At 43.0% G+C, this 20556-nt stretch overlaps 1 protein-coding gene across 3 annotated transcripts; it reads left to right on the top strand.

The window, feature by feature from the left end:
* The first annotated feature begins 224 nt into the window (after nucleotides 1–224).
* Nucleotides 225–19056, top strand: LOC105533765 (pregnancy-specific beta-1-glycoprotein 3-like). Of its 3 annotated transcripts, XM_011972294.1 has the most exons (7): nucleotides 243–411; nucleotides 1628–1987; nucleotides 7639–7917; nucleotides 10651–10929; nucleotides 11330–11584; nucleotides 16632–16715; nucleotides 18585–19056. In XM_011972294.1, exons 1-6 carry the CDS (start codon nucleotides 348–350, stop codon nucleotides 16682–16684), a joined length of 1290 nt encoding a protein of 429 aa, XP_011827684.1. In that variant the 5' UTR covers nucleotides 243–347; the 3' UTR covers nucleotides 16685–16715; nucleotides 18585–19056. The 3 variants fall into 3 exon arrangements, 2 of the variants coding, with proteins under 2 accessions (XP_011827684.1, XP_011827683.1); XR_001005167.1 differs by lacking the exons at nucleotides 7639–7917; nucleotides 18585–19056 and adding an exon at nucleotides 16261–16468 and having other exon boundaries at nucleotides 225–411; nucleotides 16632–16642; XM_011972293.1 differs by lacking the exons at nucleotides 16632–16715; nucleotides 18585–19056 and adding an exon at nucleotides 14985–15088.
* The last annotated feature ends 1500 nt before the right edge of the window (nucleotides 19057–20556 follow it).

Genomic DNA, 20556 nt, shown 5'->3' with positions numbered 1-20556 from the left:
GTGTGTGTCTGTGTGTGTCTCTTTTGTGTGTGCGTTTGTGTTTCTGCACATAGTGTGTGTCGAGGTTTGGTGACACTGCTGAAAAAGGCAGAGGCCTCCACAATTCCCAGGGACCTGACACACAGACAAAAGGAAAAAGAGAAGGAGGGACAAGGAGGCAGGACTGAGAGGGGAGGGAACAGAGACGTGTCCTGGGCACAGACCCCACCCATGAGCCTGAGAAGTGCTCCTGCCGCGGGAAGAGGCTCAGCACAGAAGGAGGAAGGACAGCACAGCTGACAGCAGTGCTCAGAAAGATTCTGGATCCCAGGCTCATCTCGACGGAGAACACACAGGCAGCACAGACCATGGGGGCCCCCTCAGTCCCTCCCTGCACACTACACATCACCTGGAAGGATCTCCTGCTCACAGGTGAGGAGAGAACTTCCTGGGAGAGGACAGGAGAAGGAAGCAGAATGATTGGATGGGGTCTCCTGGAGAAGATGGGGTTCTAAGAAATAAAAGAAGTCAGCACTTTGGGAGGCTGAGGTGGGCAGATCATGAGGTCGAGTTCAAGACCAGTCTGCTCAACACAGTGAAGCCCCGTCTTTACTAAAAATACAAGAAATTAACTAGGTGTGGTGGTGTGCTCCTGTAATCCTAGCTACTCGGGAGGCTGAGGCAGGAGATTTGCATGAACCCGGGAGGCAGAGGTTGCAGTGAGCCGAGATCGCAACACTACATGCCAGCCTGGGCGACAATACGAGATTTCATCTCAAAAAAAAAAAAAAAAAACAGGAAAGAATTCTCTGTTGGAGCCTGGATAGGGGAGAATATACTTGAGAGGGACAGGGGTCAAAACAGGAAAATCACACTGAACTGGAATTGGTAAGAGGTAGAAAAATCTCAAGTGTTTCGTTTTACTGGTCAATCATCACTGGCCACCACATTTTGAAAAATGATAATAATAACTATTATCAGATGATATTTCAAATGAAAATATAAGCAGGGCATGAAACACTGTCCTCAGCAAAAAACATCAACAATTGGGGAAAGAAGAAAAAAAAAAAAACACCCCAGGCGTGGAGAGCCCTGGGAACTCTCACATCTACAGAAGTCTGCAGCCTGTCCGAGGCACTGGGGTGCAACCAAGATCAAAAGTCCCTGTCCTCACGGAGCTCATGCTGTCATGGGGAGGAAGACAGACATGTAAAGAGATCTAGAACGTGAGGTCAGGTGTTGACAAGAGCTCTGGAGGGAGCAGAGCAGGGAAAGGTCAGAAAGGGAAGACCCAGGGTCTCTGAAGGAGGTCTCAGGAAAGAAGTCTAAGATGCCCTGATATAAGCACGACCTGAGAGCAGTATGGAGGGAGCCATGCAGACCCCTGGGCAAGAGGATGCCAAACAGAAAAGTTCCAAGGTCGGAAGTGTTGAAGGAATGGGGGTCATGCTGCTGACCTTTATCCAGTAAGACAGTAGGACACACACACAGACAAAAGGTGTGTATGTGTGTGTGTCTGTGAGTGTGTGTGTGTGGGTGTGTGTTTTCAAGGCTGATGATTGAAGAGATATTCTCAGGACCCAGGGCCCCATATTTTCACTCCCATACATAGGTCTCAATATTGACTGATGCTCTCTCCACCTCCTAGTATCACTTTTAATCTTCTGGAACACGCCCACCACTGCCCAAGTCACGATTGAAGCCCAGCCAACCAAAGTGTCTGAGGGGAAGGATGTTCTGCTACTTGTCCACAATTTGCCCCAGAATCTTGCTGCCTACATCTGGTACAAAGGGCAAATAATGGACCTCCACCATTACATTACATCATATGTAATAGACACTGAAATAATTGTATTTGGGCCTGCATACAGTGGACGAGAAACAGTATATTCCAATGCATCCCTGCTGATCCAGAATGTCACCCAGAAGGACACAGGATCCTACACCATACAAATCATAAAGCGAGGTGATACCACTAAAGGAGTAACTGGACATTTCACCTTATACCGTGAGTGATTCCACATGATCCCTGGGTGTTGGGGGGTGGGGTCATGTCTACGTTGCACACACAAGATTGTCAGACCTGGACTGTGCCTGTGTCCCTCTCTGCGTTATGTCCCATGTTGGGGTTTCGGCATTTAGTACAGGACACACACAGAGGAGACAAACCACAACAGATCAGAATTCCTTTCCTGCCTCCAGACCCTGCAGACACTTGCTGCACAGGAAGGACAGTCTGATGGGCGGGGGAGCGGGGTGCTCAGCAGGAGGAGATCAGTCTCAGCCAAGAACCTCATGCCCTCTTCATAAACTTGACCCTGAGAAAGACCCTGGAGAATTGAGCAGGGCTTTGCCTAAGAGGCCCCAGAGATACTCTCAGAGAAGCTCAGTCCTAGAAGCCTCAACCCCAGACCCCTGTCCTTAAATCCTTACTCCAGATAAAGCTGAGGAGCCTGTGCCAGGGCTCGGTTGTGGCAGGGCTTACTGGGACCAAGGACTCACCAGCTGTTTGAGGACTGTGTCTCCTGGAGCTGCTCACCAGCCAGGGCTCAGCACTCAGAGCCTCATCTGGGCAAGGACAGAGTTTTCTTCACCTGACACTCAAAGTGGAGAGGACAGAAAAACAAGCTTTGTAGACCATTAGCCAACTGCCTTGTGAGGCTTAGGACACTCCATAGGAAGTCTAATGTCCCCAGAAGCAGAAACAGAAGAGAGAAAATGTACCTGGCAGCAGTTTGTCCACAGGGATCTGACCTAAAGGTGCTCTCTCATGGAAGTGAATGATAATAAATGCTGTTTGTGTGAACACCTCCACTGTGCCAAGTATTAGGTCGTGTGACTGTGAATAATTTTCAGTTTGAATAATATTCACAGATAGCATGAAAAGCCACAGTCCATTCGCCATTTAGCTTATTTGACTGAGAGAAAACTGAGGCACAGGAAGGCACAGTCACTGAACCAGAGTCACACAAACACAAAAGGCAGATCAGGGTCACATGAGGTCTGTCTGCAGCCACAGGCCCATCCACTCCTCCACCAGAAGTGAGGGCTTATTGGGTTCCAAGGATCCCATAGTCATTTATTGGCTCAAATCCTCTCTTCTTAGGCATCCAAACCTCAGAGGAGTGAGAGCAAATGGTCAGCTGATTAGTCTGCACTTCAGAACTAAATCACCTGCCTCAACTGTCAGAGTCAGTGCAAAAAATGTCCAGGCCTCCCCCTCAGATCTTAACCCCTATCACTGAACCTGAAATCCTGTGTTTCCCAAAGTGTCCATGTCACTGGCATGACAGGATAAAAGAGAGGACCTTGTTTTCTTTCCCCACTCACACCCCGCACCAACACAGGCCCAGTGAGAGACACACACTCAGGTGCTCTCACATAACAAATGAAGGAATTGAATGAAGAAACGAATGATCCATAACCTCTTTAGAGACTGGATCTTGGATGCAGAAACCTAGGAAGTTCTAGTCACACCTGTCCCTTCTCCTTCAGAGGCTGACACCCATGTTTCATCCCCCACACTACCTCTTGCCCCTAAAGCCACCCCACCTCATGTGTAACTCTGAATCTCCTTGGCGTCTGGAGGGTTTTTGAGGGCTCCCTGATCTTGGACGGTGGAACTGGAGGCACCTGGTCCCTGGGGTTTCTGAAGTCACTGTGGCCCCCGCTGTTCACTGCCACACTGTCTCTGCCTCTCTCTGCTTCTCTGTGTCCCTCATCTTGCCCCATTTCATTCTACCTGGAAGCCCTGTCCTGCACAGCTTCTTCCTCCACCCCTAGGCCTTCCCCAGACACTCCCTCTAACTAGGCTGACTGTTCTGTTCCCTTCCTGCTACCACTGTTGCCTGGCCCACCTCCCAGGAAATGGGAAAGGCATAGAAATCACCTGGAGTTGTCACTCCTGCCACGCTTCATCTCAAGCCAATGTCCCCAGGTCACTAAGAGAATGAGCTTCCACTGTATCCCCACCCAGGGCTCTGTCCCTTTGTGAGGCTGTTCTGTGGACAAGACCATGGGACAGGGATAAGCAGCTCCTCCATCCACTCTTATAATTACCAGACAAGTTCTTCTGGCCTCCTGCACAAACCAAACCAATTTATCCTGATGATGATTTGCAGTAAAGAAAGATTGTAATGACTCCAAGTCTGCCAAACAGGAGGACAGAGGTTTATTATTACTCAAATCATCCTCCCTAGTGGATCAGGGGTTAGAGATTTTCAAGGATAGTTTCAGGGGCACAGAACTGAAAAATGGGTACTGCTGATTGTTTGGGGATAGAATCATGAGGGCAGAGGGAAATGATTTGCTTGTGCTTGAATCTGCCTCTAGGTGGGGACCACGTGACTGACTGAGCCATTAGTCATGGGTATGGATGAGGTCAGCCGGTTGCCAGAATGCAAGGAATGAGAAACATCTCAAAAGACCAATCTCAGGTTCTACAATAGTGATGTTACCTATAGAAGCAATTAGTTACAAATTTTGTAAAATCTGGCCAAATGACATTTGAGGAGTAAGGGATTATAGAAACTGTGCCTACATTTTAGCAGAACTCAGTTCCCTCCTATAATCTTACTCTCATGGTCTTTCACCAGTTTTACAAAGGCAATCCCTGGGCAAAGTAAGGGTATTAGTTTTATGGAGGAACTATTATCATTCTTGCTTCAAAGTTAAGCCACAAATTAAATTCCTCCCATGGTTAGCCTGGCCTATGTCCAGGAATGAGTGAGGACAGCCAGCCTGAGACTAGATGCCAGATGGAGTCAGCCATGCTAGTTTGCTGTCACTGTTGTAATCTTTGCACTGACTCACCAGGCTGTCAGAGGCTGGACAGGTCTGCAGTCTCCAAAGCCCATGGGCTGATTTCACCCATTTCACTCGTGACTCCATCCTCAACCTACCATGGAGCTCACATTCTCCAGTCACTTCCTGGAGATTTCTGGTTTCCTGTCAGGCATATAACGACCTTGAAATTTGCCACTTGGTTCTAGCAGTAAGTAAAAACCTGAACAAACTGAAAAGTCAACAACTTGTTAAAATCTCTCAGAGATGGCCAGGCACAGTGGCTCACACCTGTAATCCCAGCAGTTTGGGAGGCTGAGGTGGGTGGATAATGAGGTGAGGAGATCGAGACCATCCTGGCTAACACGGTGAAACCCCGTATCTACTAAAAATACAACAAATTAGCCGGGCGTGGAGGTGGGCAACTGTAGTCCGAGCTACTCGGGAGGCTGAGGCAGGAGAATGGCATGAAACTGGGAGGCAGAGCTTGCTTGAGCCAAGATCGTGCCACTGCACTCCAGCCTGGGCAACAGAGCGAGACTCTGTCTCAGGAAAAAAAAAAAAAGTGCTGTTAGAGAAATGAAAAATGTTTTTGATGCTTACTGGTAGACTGCACACCGCTGAGGAAAAAATCCCTGGCTTGAGGATGTGTGAATAGAAACTTCCAAAACTGAAACAGGAAAGTTCAAAAAGAGTAGGGGGAGAAATGTGGAACAACACATTCAACTTCATATTTAATACTTTGTATTGACAATAGCAATTTCTAAATGTTGTAGTTGTGGGACAACCGCCAAGGATGTAATATACATGTAATGGGAATACTGGTGGATGCCGGGAGTTGTTGGAAGTGGCCAGGTGGGTGTTATCTGATGGTTTCACTGCCTGTGCCACACACAATTGTTTCCTCATGATGATGCCATTTTCATAAGGTGGGGTTCTTCGTGTGGGGGACACATGAGCCATTGGCATCTCACTTAGACTCTTCCTAATTCACACAAACTGAAACTCTAGTTGTATTTCCTGAGGTTAAGAGAAAATGAAGAAAGCATTTCACATACCTGCTTTGGGCTCCTCCCCATTTTTCCTAACTCTACACAGAAATTAGAAACAAGGAGTTCTTTCTATATTTACTAACATAACACACATCACTTCTTTAAATTCTGCATCATTCCTCCCTTTATGTAATAGACACACTGGCCAGTTCTGTCCTTTTAACGGGACTCTCTCTACTTAAGGACTTGCTAATTTCAAATCACCTTTGGCATCTTTCTTTGAGCATAATGTGATCGTGCTGGAATTCATCCCACACCTAAACCTTAATTGGGTATCAAGAGAAATACTGCTACCGGAAATTGATCTTACATGTTTGGACTATCAGTAAAAAATTTCCACTTATGACAACATTTTAATGTTTCCCCCAAATTTTTTTTGTTTTGTTGCTAGAATCAGAACATAACATGAGGTCTAAACTCCTGACAAACTTTTATGGGAAAATTGCTGTATTACAAACTGAATATCCCAAATCCAGAATCCAATATCTGAAATGCTCCAAAATCCAACACTTCTGACCACTGATGTGGTGCTAAAAAGAAGTGCTCACAGGAGCATTTTGGATTTTAAATTTTTCAGATTTGGGATGCTAAACCAGTACATCTACTGCAAATATTCCAAAATAAAAAAAGTTAGAAATCCAAAACACTTCGCTTTAAGCTTTTTGCATAAGGAACACTTTATCTGTATGAACTATAGGCATGAAGCTCTACAGAAGGTCTCTAGAATCTCCTCATCCTGCATAACTGAAACCGCACACACATGGAACAATGCCCTATTCCCACGATCCCAGCTACTGGAAACTACTACTCTACTCTCTGATTCACTCTGGAATCCACTGAGATGAGGTACATAGAGTAGACAAACTCATAGAATCAGAGAGTAGAATGTCTAATGAGAGAAAGTATCTGCAAGACTTCTTCCCAAATATTGGTCTAATAGCCACCAAATACATAGGGTCCATGAGGGCCAGACTTCCATCATCAGTTCATGTTTGCCCTTTCCACCAGTTAGTTCTGCACTTGCAAATATCCACATGTATTTCTAGAAACATCCACATGGTCCTCACCTGCCCTCTACAGGGGGAAGGGAACATCATGGACACGGAGCAGGGAATATGGTCTTGGTCCAAAGCTATCAGCTCTTGCCTGTTGCCTTCACTCGTCATTCCTTGGACTCTGCTCTATCTTTAGAGGTCACTGGCTCAAGTCAGTCACTATGAGACAGCTGGGAAAACTGCAACACCTTTTGGCTCCACTGCCTGATCACTGAACAGATCTCCAGGCTTGACTCTGGTCTCCCCTGTGCTATTTCTGCTGAAGTGCTGAGTCCCAAGCCAGGCTTCCCAGTACCCAAAGGGTTTAAGGACAATGGGAAGTTCCATCATCCATCTCTAGGATGTCCTTGGAAAGGGAAGCCGCAGAGAAAACATACCTTGGGGGACAAAGTAAGACTGAAACTAAGAAGATTCCAGTACTGCATGCTCCAGGTGAGGACCACAGGGTGGGCCAGGCAGGCAGTTGGAGAGGGAGGGACTCAGAGAGGCACCAGGGGCTGTGACTGCTGGTCCTGTGTCTTTCCATGACCTAATACTGCTACTCAATTCACACTTGAAAAAGTCTGTGCTTCTCCCACATAAAGCAGGCAGTCTCACAATCTCTGAGCCCTCAGATTGCCATGCATCTCTCTTGTAACACATACGCCTATCATGGGCTTTTAAGGACTTGTGTGGGCTGAGAGGTGGGAAATGCCAACTCTGATTGAAAAATGTCTTAGGAGGAATCAAATGTGCCACACAAGGCAATCTTCTCTCTGTTATCTCCACAGTGGAGACTCCCAAGCCATCCATCTCCAGCAGTAATTTACACCCCAGGGAGGCTGTGGAGACTGTGATCTTATCCTGTGATCCTGACACTCAGGACGTAAGCTACCGGTGGTGGATAAATGGTCAGAGCCTCCCTATCAGTCGCAAGTTGCAGCTGTCCAAAACCAACAGGACCCTCATTATATTTGGTGTCACAAAGGATACTGCAGGACCCTATGAATGTGAAATGAAGAACCCAGTGAGTTCCAGCCGCAGTGACCCAGTCACCCTGAATCTCCTCCGTGAGTATCTTCTAATTCTCTGTGAGGCAGGCTGCCATCCCAAATACACATGGCCAGAGGCCAGGCCTCTCAGTCCTTCTCAGGTGCAAGTACAGAGACCTTTACCTCTGGACATCAAAGCTGGCCATGACTTTCTGCCCCAGGCAAAACAGAGTAGGCTTAGGCTTGAACAAAATTTGGAGAGAAAAGGCTACTCCTGTCATGGGAGACTCAGGGTCCACAGATTATGATGGGAGAAACAGGTAAATGTCTCAGGGTCCAGATCAGTGAACACAGCAGGGATTTGGCTAGAACTTCAGTGTTGTGACTTAGCTCACAGGGTCACTCTGGTCCTTCCACAGACCAGGATTTTTCCTTCCCTCTGACATCATCACCTGTGACTTTATTCTCTTTGTTCCAGATGGTCTGGATGCCCCCACCATTTCTTCTTCATACGCCTATTACCATACAGGGGAGTCCCCAAGCTCTCCTGCCTCACAGACTCTCACCTACTGGCAGAGCATTGTTGGCTGATTGATGGGAAGTTCCAGCAATCAGCACAAGTGTTCTTTATCTCCCAAGTCACTAAAACATATACAGGGGTCTATGTCTGTTTCATCCATAACTCAGTCACTGGTGGAACAAATCTCATAATCAAGAGGATCATAGTCCCTGGTAGGTGGATCCCTGGAGCATTGGCAATATGTTTTCCAGTGAGGTCTATCTGGCTATCAGGAAAGAGCCACCTGCCCTCTGCAAAGAGAAAGGGAAAATCAAAAACACAGGACAGGGAATATGTTTCTGATCCAAACCACCAGCTTTCGCCCGTCGCCTTCACTCTTTCTAGATCATTCTTTAGACTATACACTAACAATGAACAATCTGAAAGGAAATTAAGAAAAGAATTTCAATTCACATTAACATCAAAAGGAATAAAATATTTTGGAATAAGTTTAACCAAAAGGTTGTAGGGTTATATCCTGAGAACTACAAAACATTACTGAAAGAAATTAAAGATGACATCAATATGTGGAAAAGCATTTCATTTTCACGGATTGGAAGAATCAATATTGTTAGGAAGACAATACTACCCAAAGTGAGTTGCAGATTCAACGCAACCCCTACCAGAATCCCAGTAACATTTTTTGCAGAATTACAAAAATCTGTCCTAAATCTGACCTGACAGGCTCTTATTGATGACTGCCACAACAGAGACACTGAGAAAAAGATGCAACCATGAAAAGGTGGAAAGATTTGATGACGTAGAAAATAGCAATCAGCCTTTCTCACATCCCAAAGCCTTCAAAAATATACTAGTGCAGCATGGCCAGTATGGAACTGACCAAAAACTAATCACCAAGCTAGAAACGTGGTGAGAGAAAAAAAAAGGGGGGTGGAAGAGTGTATTTGGATAATCACCTACCACTTTGGTGTATTAATCTGATGCTGAAAAGGAATGCTACCTGGAGCATTTTAGATTTTGAATCTTTCAGATTTGGGATGCTAAACCAGTAAGTATATGACAAATATTTCAGAATCAAAAAAAAAAATCAGAAACCCAAAACACTTTTTTTCCTAAGTCTTATGCATAAGAAACACTCAATCTGTGTGAACTATAGGCATCGAGCTGTACAGCAGATCTCTAGAACCTCCCCATCTTGCATAACTGAAACTGCACACACATGAACAACTGCTGATTCTCCCCAATCCCAGCTCCTGGAAACCAGCAGTCTCTTCTCAGATTCACTCTGGAATCCACTAACATGAGGTCCCTAGAGTAGTCAAACCCATGGAATCGGAGAGTAGAGTGTCCAGTGAAAGAAAATATTTGCAAAATTTCCCCCCACATTTGTCTCATATCCATCAAACACACATGGTCCAATGAGGACCAGATTTCCAGCAGTTCATTCCCACCCTTTCCACCACTCAGTTCTGCATTTGCAAATGTCCACATGTATTTCTGGAAAGATCCACATAGTCCTCACCTGCCCTTTGCAGAAGGAGAGGAAACTTAAAGAACTCAGAACAGGGAACATGGTTCTGCTCCCAAGCCACCAGCTCTTGCCTGTCCCCTTCACTCTTTCTAGATCATTCCTTGCACTCTGCTCTATCTTTGGAGGTCACTGGAAAAGTAAGTCATCATGAAACACCTGCAGAAAACTGCCCCACCTTGTGCCTCCACTGCCTGATGACTGAACTGACCTCCAGGCTTGACTCTGGTCTCCCCTGTTTTATTTCTGCTGAAACATCCAGTCCCAGGCCAGGCTACTCAGTATCTTCAGGGTTTCAGGACAATGGGAAGTCCCATTATTACTCATCTCTAAAATGTCCTTGGAAATGGAAGCTGCAGAGAAATCACATCTAGGGGTCAAAGTAGGATGGAATTTGGAAGGGGCCTAGCAGTTGCACATTCCAGGTAAGGAACTCAAGGTGAGCCAGCCAGACAGCTGATTAGAGAGGGACTGGGAGGGGTACCAGGTGCTCTCACTCCCACTGACCTGTCTGTCCATGACCCAGCACTGCTGCTGAATTCACACTTGAGAAAGTCTGTGCTTCCATAAGACAGAGCAGGCGGCCTCACAGTCTTTGAGCCCTTAGGTCATCATGCATCTGTCTTGTGACACACGCACCAGCTATTGGTATTCAAGGACTCGGGTGGGCTGAGAGGTGGGAGATGCCAAATCTGATTGAAGGATGTCTGTGGAAGAATCAAAGCTGCCACACGGGACAAACTTCTCTCTGTTATCCACACAGCGGAGCTGCCCAAGCCTTACATCACCAGCAACAACTTCAACCCCATGGAGAATAAGAATGTTGTAGTCTTAACCTGTGAACCTAAGACTCAGAACTACACCTACGTGTGGTGGGTAAATGGTCAGAGCCTCCCAGTCAGTCCCAGGCTAAAGCAACCCGGTAAAAACAGGTTCCTCATTCTACCCAATGTCTCAAGAAATGACACAGGACCCTATGAATGTGAAATACGGGACCGAGTTGGTAGCATGCGCAGTGACCCCATCACCCTGGATGTCCTCTGTGAGTATCTTTGGTTCCTCTGTGGGCCAAGTCACCAGCTTAAATTCAAACAAACAGAGGCCAGGCATCTCAGTCTCTCTCAGGTCAAAGTACAGACACTTTCATTTCTGGACACCCGAGCTGGCCATGACTCCCTGCCCTGGGGAAACCTGGGCAGGCACAGCCTTAACCAAGGATATAAGGGGAGGGGATGCTCTTGTCATGGGAGACTTGGGATCTACAGTCTCTGATGGCAGAAACAGGTGAATACCTCAGGCCTCAGCTCAGTGAACACAGAAGGGGTTCGGCTGGGACCTGAGGGTGTGTCTTGGTTCAGAGGGACACTGTGTCCCTTTAAGAGACCAGGAGTATCCCCTTCCCTCGGATGACATCACCTGTGACTTTATTGTCTTTACTCCAGATGGTCCAGACTTCCCCAGGATTTCCCCTTCATTCACCTATTACCATTCAGGAGAAAACCTCTACTTGTACTGCTACGCGGACTCTAACCCACCGGCAGAGTATACTTGGACAATTAATGGGAAGTTTCTGCAATCAGGACAAATACTCTCTATCCCCCAAATTACTACAACGCATAGCGGGCGCTATGGTTGCTGTGTTCGTAACTCAGTCACTGGCAGGGAACGTTCCACATTCAAGACGATCAAAGTCTCTGGTAAGTGGATCCTGCATCATTGGCAATGGGGTTTTAGGTGGAGTCTATCTGGCCTTCAGAGAAGAGTCAGGAAAACATTTTTATTCCCAGTCTGTGCCCCATGGGCAGAAGCAAATCCTAATTTCTCCTCCTGAACCCTCCCAATTTGTCTCTACAGACTCTCTTCTGCTTGTTCTTCTGTTTTTCTTGGCTGACCTTGTGTCCAGCCTGAGAACGGTTGGGAGGGGGCTTTGTCAGCCCTGAGCCCTATGTGGTGGAAGAGGCTTCACAGAGGGACAAGGAGAGTCCTCAAGATCAAGTTGCTTCTTGCTGTCAGCAACATCCCTTTCCGCTACGTCTTTGTTTTCTTTTACCTACTCCATGAGCTACAACGAACATCTGAGGCTATGAAACAAGCTCACATTTTTCCCCTAAATGAGAGGAGGAAGCCCCTTGGATGAGAGAGGGGCAGCTCCAACCGCTCCCTGCTCTGCTCCAGGGTTCTTCAGTGACTGGCCCTGCCTGACTCCACCTGGTGTGGGACCAGCATGTGTGAAGAAAGAGTCCTGGTGGCCTGTCCTGAATTCGGCTAAATTGAGCTGCCAGTTGAAGTGAAGCCTAGGCTGCAGGGAAATAAGAAGAGAGGGAGACTCGGGGCAGACCCTTGAGCTGTGTCCTGGTTCTGAAGTCACCGGCTGTGTGAGGCTGTGGGCACAGCACGTGGGACACAGCACAGAGGACAGCGAGTGATGCGCACTTGGAGAAATAGTGAGAATCACCTCTCAGGCTCTGCATGGCAGGAAAGCGGCAATGCCAAAAAGTGTGTATTTATAGAGAGGGTAAGACTGCCAGACACTTTATATATGTCTAATATATCATTAACTATTTCTAATTGTGTAATTTAGTGTTGTATAATAATCACACTATCTATTTCCAGATCTTTTTCCTTTTACCGTATTAAACTTCTTTACCCGATAAACAGTAACTCTCACTCCTTCTCCCCCGCACCCATCATTCTACTTTCTGTCTCTATGTAACTGGCTATTCTATCTTTCATATATAGAATTATATAATAATTATCCTTTTGTGTCTGGCTTATTTCAGTTAGCATAATGTCTTCAAGGTTCATCCATTTTGCCTGATGTATTGGAATTTTATTCCTTGTTAAGGTTGAATAACATTTTGATGTATAGATATACCTCATTTGCCTACCCACTTATCTTTCAATGGACTTTTCCATTGTTTCCTTTTTTGGCTATTGTGAGTAATGCTTCTCTGAACATCAATGTGCAAATCTTTCTTCAAATTTCTTTCAATTCTATAGGGAGTATGTCCAGAAGTGGAATTGCTGGATCAAATGGTAATTTATTGTTTAATTTTTTGAGAAACAGCCATACCACCTTTTACAGTGGCTATAACATTTCCCATTCCCGTCAGCAATGCACTAGAGCTCCAATTTTTCCATCTATTTGAAAACATTTGATGTTTTGTGTTGCTGTCATTGTTGTTGTTTATCAAAGCCATCCTAAAGTGTGTGAGGTGGTGTCACATTGTGGTTTTGATTTGCATATCTCTAAGTATTCATGACATTGAGGAACTTTGCATGGGTTTATTGGATATTTGTATATCTTCCTTGGAGAAAACTCTATTTTAATCCTTTGTTCATTTTTTAATTGGGTTTTTGGATGTTTGCTGTTGTTGACTTGTAGTTTTTCATGTATTCTGGAAATTAATTTCTTATCACACTTTTAATTTGCAAATGTTTTTCTCATTTCATGGGTTGCCTTTTTACTCTCTTGATAATGTTCTTTGATATATGAAAGGTTTTGATTTTTATGAAGTCCAATTTATAAATTTTATTTGTTGCCTGTGCTTTTGATGTTACAACCAAAAAATCATTGTGAAATCCAATATCATGAAGCTTTTCTCCTATGTTTTCTTCTAAGAGTTGTGTAGTTCTGCTCTTACATTTAGATCTTTGATTTATTGTGGGTTAATTTTTGTATATGATGTTAGGTAAAGGTTCCACTCATTCTTGACCTTAGATATCCACCTTTCCCAATATCATTTGCTGAGAACACTGTCCTTTCAACATTGAACGATCTTGGCACACTCGATGAAAATCATTTGGCCATATATGCAAATATTTCTATCTGGGCTCTCTGTTCTGTTTCATTAATTTCTATGTCCTCCTTTATGCCAGTACCACACTGTATTGATTACTGGGACTTTGTAGTAAATGCTGAAATCAGGAAGTGTGAGTTCTCCAGCTTCATTCTTCCTCTTCAAAGTTGTTTGTCTATTTAGAGTCATGAGATTCAATATAAATTTTAGGACCGATTTTTCTTTTTCTGCAAAAATGTCACCGAGTTTCTGATAGGAATTGTATTGAATCTGCAGCTCACTTTGCGTAGCATTGTCCTCCTGACAATATTGAACCTTCTAATTCATGAAACAAAGTGTCTTTCAATTTATTGATGTCATCTTTAAGCAATATTTTATGGATTTCAGGTATAATCATTTCACCTCTTTGGATAAACTTATTTCTAACTCTTTTATTCTTTTTGATATTAATACAAATTAAATTTTTTAAAATTTCCCTTTAGATTGTTCATGGGTAATGTATTGAAATACAATTGATGTTTGTTGATTTTGTATTGTGCAACATTACCGAATTCATTTATTAATTCTAATAGGTTTGTTCCATCTTTAGGATTTTCTACATATGAATTCAAGTTATCTGTGAACAGAAATAATTTTACTCCTTTCTTTCAATTTGAGTATCTTTTTTTAAATTCTTGCCTAATTTTTCTGACTAGACCTTTCAATACTACATTGAATAGAAGTGTCAAAAGCAGCATTCTTGTCTTGTTCCTGCTCATACAGGGAAAGCTTTCAGTCTTTGTCTGTTGAGTATGATGTTAGCATTGGGTTTTTCACATATTGACTTTATGTTGAGGTCATTTCCTTGCATTCTTAGTTAGAATGTTTTCATTATGAAAAAATATGGAATTTCATCAAATGCTTTTATTGATTAATTCTTATTACCGATTATAGTTCGCATCATGTTTTTGTGTTTTTCTAGGAATTTGTCTATTTCATCTAGGTTATCAAATTTTTTGACATACAATTATTTACAGTACTTTCATAACCATTATTTTATTATAATTGCTAGTAATCACTTCATTTTATTTTTTCTTTTCACTTGTTTTTTATCTTTTTATTTTTTTCTTTGGAGAGAGAGAGACAGGCTCTCACTCTGTAGGCCAGCCCAGGCTGAAATACAGTGGTGTGATTAGGGATCACTGCAGCCTCAACCTCCTGGGCTTAAGCAGTTCTCCTTCTTCAGTCTCCCAAGATACTCGGGTTACACATGCATGCCACCATGCCCAGCTAATGGGCTTTTAACTTTTTTTTGTAGACAGAGGGTCTCCCCGGGTTACCTATGCTGGTCCAACCACCTGGCCTCAAGCAATCCTCCCATTGTGACCTCCCAAAGTGCTAGGATTAAAATATGACCCACCATGCTCAGACTCCATTTTCATATCTGATTTTAGTAATTTTAATCTTCTCTCTTTTTTTCTTAGTCAGTCTAGTTAATGGTCATCAATTTTCTTGATTTCATTTTGAAGAATCAACTTTCATTTCGTTAATTACTATATTCTTTTTCTACTCTCCATTTTATTTTATCTACTCTAATCCTTATTGTTACCTTCATTCACTGTGCTTGGGTTTAGTTTGTTCTTCTTTCATATCACGAAGTATTAAAGTAGGTTGCTGATCTGAGATCTTTCTTCCTTTTTTAAAGTAACAGTTTACAGTTATAAATTTCTTGCACAAGACTCTTAATTTCTCTGAACCTCTGGTTCCTCACCTGAAAATTGCAATGAGAGAGCTTGCTTCATACCATTCTTTTAAAGGTTTAATGTAGTCAATGAAACAAGATGTCACACACAGAGTAACCAATGTCACCTGCTATATTAATACCATCGTCATTAGCTTTGAGGTCAAATAGTCCTAGAATCAAATGTCAGATACACCTATTACTAGCCATATGACACCAGGAAAGTTTTTACACTACTTTAAGCCTCTGTCTTTTCATCGGCAAAATGGAAATAATGTCTACCTGACAGGGTTACTGTGTGAATTAAATGATGTACAGGTAAAGTATTTAGCACAGGTCCTGGGACATAGGACGTGCCCCTCAACAGTACCTATTTCCATATACATATAGAAAAAGAGGTACCACGTAAAATACTAGGACGTGGTGACTGACTACTTGTGGGAGAGAAAGGGAAAAAGCTAAGTACAAAGAATCAAGCCTGGTGTGTTAGTTTTTACCAACTGAGATGCATCCAGGATGGGATTAGACATTTAAGATAATTTATCAGGGAAGACACCTCTGAGGGAATGTGGGGCAGGCATGAAGGTAGTATGGGAGAACCCACAGACCACTATGCAAAGCTGACTCCTATGAAAAAGAAAGAAAAAGAATTTTTAGGTATCAATTCAGTTCTAAGAGAGTTTTTGCAAGGCTGATGGGGAGTCTTCCAATCAGTCACCCATGAAAGTTAAAGAGAGCCTCAGAGAAATAGGCTTGCTGTCACGCCCTTGCTGGGAACCTGTGGGAAGGAAGCTTTCTGTGCAAGGGAGGTGGTGAACTTGAAATACACTGACCTGGGTCTTCTGTCAATCAGGTCCCTGCCACGGAGACCTGGCAGGGTCTCATTCATGGCTGTCACACAGAGACACTGAGAAAAAGATGCAACCATGAAAAGGTGGAAAGGTGGAAAGTTCTAATGACATAGAAAATAGCAGTCAGCCTTTCTCACATCTGAAAGCTTTCTGAAATATCTGAGTGCAGTAGAGAATTGACAGAGGACTGATCACCAACCTACAAACATGGTGAGAGGGTAAAAAACTGCAAGAATATAACCATCTCCCATCAATTTTCCAAAAGAAATAATGCATTCCTTGAAGAAACAATTATAGAGTACCTCATGTTACATGCTTGTTCCTGAGGCGCTTCCCTGTAAAATAACATCATCTCCATTCCTTTACATGACAGCTCCTTCAGGAAGAGGACATATTCCTGGCCTTAATCCCATATATCAGCCGTGATGTCATTTCTGTATTTCGGGAAGTCTGGCAGGTATGATGGCCTTTTCTCCTGTCCTGTTTCCTGCAGGGCTGACTGCCATGCTTGGGAGCAGGAAAAGACTTATTGGCCTGTATCTGGGACTGGATCTCCTCCTTCTTCCACTAAACTCCTGCTTCTCAGCACTAATTCCTGCAGTTCCCTTTCTCCCTGGCCTTTATGCTCCTTCTACCCCAATGTCTTTTAGACATAATTATCTCCAGCCTCTGCTCATTTGTTTCTCAGATTCACATGAGAAACACAATTTCACATTGTGAAACCCTCTTCATTATTTTTAACATCTCTCAATAGTGTAATTCTATCCATTCCCATAAAGACCAACCACTTCTCAAAGTGTTTCTTGACTTCTTGTCTCCAGACTTTGAAACCTTCCTTGCATATGACTGCCTCATTACCTTTCTAAAATCTACTTAATTCACTTAATCAAGAATCCCCAAGGGTTTACTCTAGCCTATTTGGTAAGTTCACAGTTCTCTATTTACTAATCCTTCTCACTTCCTTTACCTCTATTTCCTAGTATAATTCCTCCATCCTAATTAGAACTGTCCTCCGACACATCCCTGTCGCTTCATCCATATATACATAAAATTCTTAGTGCTAATGCTATGCCTAAAAACAGGGTGAACTCCCCTCCACCATCTGCACTACAGACATAACCACACCCTTCACCACAAGCAATCTCCGACCTGGTGGAGAACAAAGACTTTATGAATAGCCTGTGAACCTGAGAGTCAGGACACAACCTATGTGAGGTTGAGACCTTTTCCTGGTGACCAATTCATGTGTTCAAAAAAGATACAGAAATGAAGAAGGCAAGGTCCCTACCCCAGGGGACATAAAGCCTAAGACAGGAAATGAGACCTGAAAATAATCATAATACCAAAATAGAAAAAAAGTGAAGGCCACAAGAAATCAGAGAAATCTGATGGGAAATATAGCTACACTTTGGAATCACTGGAAAACATTTTTAAAAGTGGATGCTCAAGCCCCACTCATGAGTTCCACTTTAAAGGTCTGGTGAGGGACCCAGGCACTGGTAATTTCTAAGTCTTCCCTGACACTACAAACATGTAACGAGGATGGAGAACTTCTATAATAGGTAGAACTTAAAACTAAATCAATGATTTTCAGCTAGAAGTACTGGTATTACCTAAGGACCTTTTTCAACATACATAAGACTACACTTTTTTGGCTCTACTTATTAATGGGCTACACCAAGAACTCAGTAATCCAGTTGGCAAACAGAAGCTGAATGGAAAAGCCACCTTATTTGATACGTTAAAATATATATAAAGCATTTTTAAATGAGTGATAAGTGATGCTAAACCTTCTCTAAATAATATTTATGGGAATGTTAATAATATGAGTATTCTAGGCTGGGTGCGGTGGCACACACCTGTAATCCCAGCACTTTGGGAGGCTGAGGCGGGCAGATCATGAGGTCAGGAGATCGAGACCATCCTGGCTAACACGGTGAAACCCCATCTCTACTAAAAATACAAAAACAAACTTAGTCGGGCGTGGTGGCGGGCGCCTGTACTCCCAGCTACTCGAGAGGCTGAGGCAGGAGAATGGCATGAACCGGGTAGGTGGAGCTTCCAGTGAGCCGAGATCGTGCCACTGCTCTCCAGCCTGGGCAGCAAGCAAGACTCTGTCTCAAAAAAAAAAATAAATACATTTTAAAAAATGAGTATTCTAAAAACTATATGAAATTTCTGGAAATCGAATATGTTATCAGTAATAGTGTCATGTGCCACAGAAGTAACTAGATTTCTATGTGAGCTGTGTCTTTACCATAATAAACCTAATGAAAATCAAATTAGATTTTTAACCACAGTGATTTTAAATATTTGTCATTCCCAGACAGTTGGTTTGACTCTTCCTCGAAGTATTTACAATCAGCTACAGTCCAAAATTGCTTTTTCTTCAAGGAGATATATGGAAAAGACTCTGACAATGACTCTTGAATGCAAGTTTCTGATAATTTCAAGATCATACCACTGGACTCTCTGAGAGCTGTTGAAATTTTAATGAACAGGCTGATACCTTCATGAAATTGAAGACAAAGAAGAAAAAAAAACTCAATTTCATTGGACTAAATAATTAAAAGGATAATGTTTTCATAACTTTTTATTTGAAAATGTGCTGATTCTTTGAATGTTTTATTCTCCAGATTTATGAACTTTCTCTTTTAAGCTATTTATACTTTACAGCAATTTGGTAAAGTACAATTTTGTAAACAAAAATTGAAATATTTGCTTTGGCTCCCTATCTGAGTGCACCAGAATTGGGAAACTATTCATGAGTATTCATATGCTTATGGTAATAAAGTTATTTGCACAAGTTCAGTAAGAATCTACTCTCTTTATTACAGGACACATTTGAAAACATTGCTTATATTACCAAGGTTTTAACTGGGATGCTCCATTTGAGAATATACATAGAATAAACCCATAAGGAATGCAGGCAAATTCTGAAGTTGGCCTTGGTTTGGCTTCCTAGTCTCAAGAGGTTTTTGAAAGTTTAATCTAAGAGTCTTATAGAACTTCTAGCAAAGCAAAGTTTAAAAAGATCCTCTATGGTCTATTGATACTCTTGCTGCACTTAGGTAAAAAATCTAGGCAAGTTCGGTGAGACTCAACCTATTTTGCAAATAAATTCATCCTACTGCATTTACCTTTGGTAAAAATAGAGACTCCTATATAGAGAAAAATTATGTTGGAAAGAAAAACTGTAGTACACCTGTTACCAGACTGAACCACTGTTCATTATCTTTGAGTATTTTTAATCCACTGGTAGACTGGACTGTACCCTGAATTCTTTTAGTTCTTCCAATTCAATTTTCTCCAATGAAATCATTAAGAACAAGAACAGCTCTGTTTCTGAAGCCATATAATCTGGAGGTGGACAACTCAATGTAAATTTCATGGGAAAACCCTCATGTCTGAGGAGTGGGCCACTCAGAGCTCACCAAATATTCAAGACCATAACTTAGAGAAACTTAAACTGCAAACCACGACAACAAGTTGATGACTTTACATTGTGGACAGCTTTTCTCAAGATGTCAGAACAAGATTATCAATCATGATGAGACTCTTACCTCTCTTAATTTGTCCTTGCTTATGCCTGTCTCCTTTGCTTCCCAGAATAATGCTGTACTTAGGATTTCACAAGAAGTAGCTTCTGAGAGTAAGTTAACAGTGTCAGATATATCACATCAACCACGCTTTTTTTTTATTTTTAAGATGGAGTTTCTCTCTTGTTGCCCATGCTGGAGCGCAATGGCACAATCTTGGCTCACCACAACCTCCGCCTCCTGGGTTCAAGTGATTATCCTTCTTCAGCCTCCCTAGTAGCTGGGATTACAGGCATGCGCCACCACACTTGGCTAATATTGTAATTTTAGTAGACGGGGTTTCTCCGTGTTGGTCAGGCTGGTTTTGAACGCCCAACCTCAGGTGATCCACACGCCTTGGCCTCCTAAGGTGCTGGGATTACAGGCATGAGCCACTACACCTGGTCCACACATTTTTACATAACAAGAGATCCTTTAGTCCACCCCAAAGCTGACGTTAGCTGCATCTTTAACACAACTTTTTCCTCAAATGTATCGAGTTTTTTTTAGGCTTCCACTTCTATACTTGCCTATTCTTCTCACTCTCTGTTTTAATTTAACATAGACATTCAATGCTAGAAAATAGAATTGCTCTCTACCAGCTTAACAGGGGGGAGCCTGGGCAGTTTCTGACACTTCTTGTTGCACATGGATAAATACATCGGGTTCTAACAGAGACTCAATTGTAAAAATCAACAAATGTGCTGCCTGGTTAAAATG

Source organism: Mandrillus leucophaeus, unplaced genomic scaffold (assembly GCF_000951045.1).
Source record: "Mandrillus leucophaeus isolate KB7577 unplaced genomic scaffold, Mleu.le_1.0 Scaffold1281, whole genome shotgun sequence".
NCBI lineage: Eukaryota > Metazoa > Chordata > Mammalia > Primates > Cercopithecidae > Mandrillus > Mandrillus leucophaeus.
The sequence above is the reverse complement of the archived record's forward strand: the minus strand, read 5'-3'. Positions and strand labels throughout refer to the sequence as shown.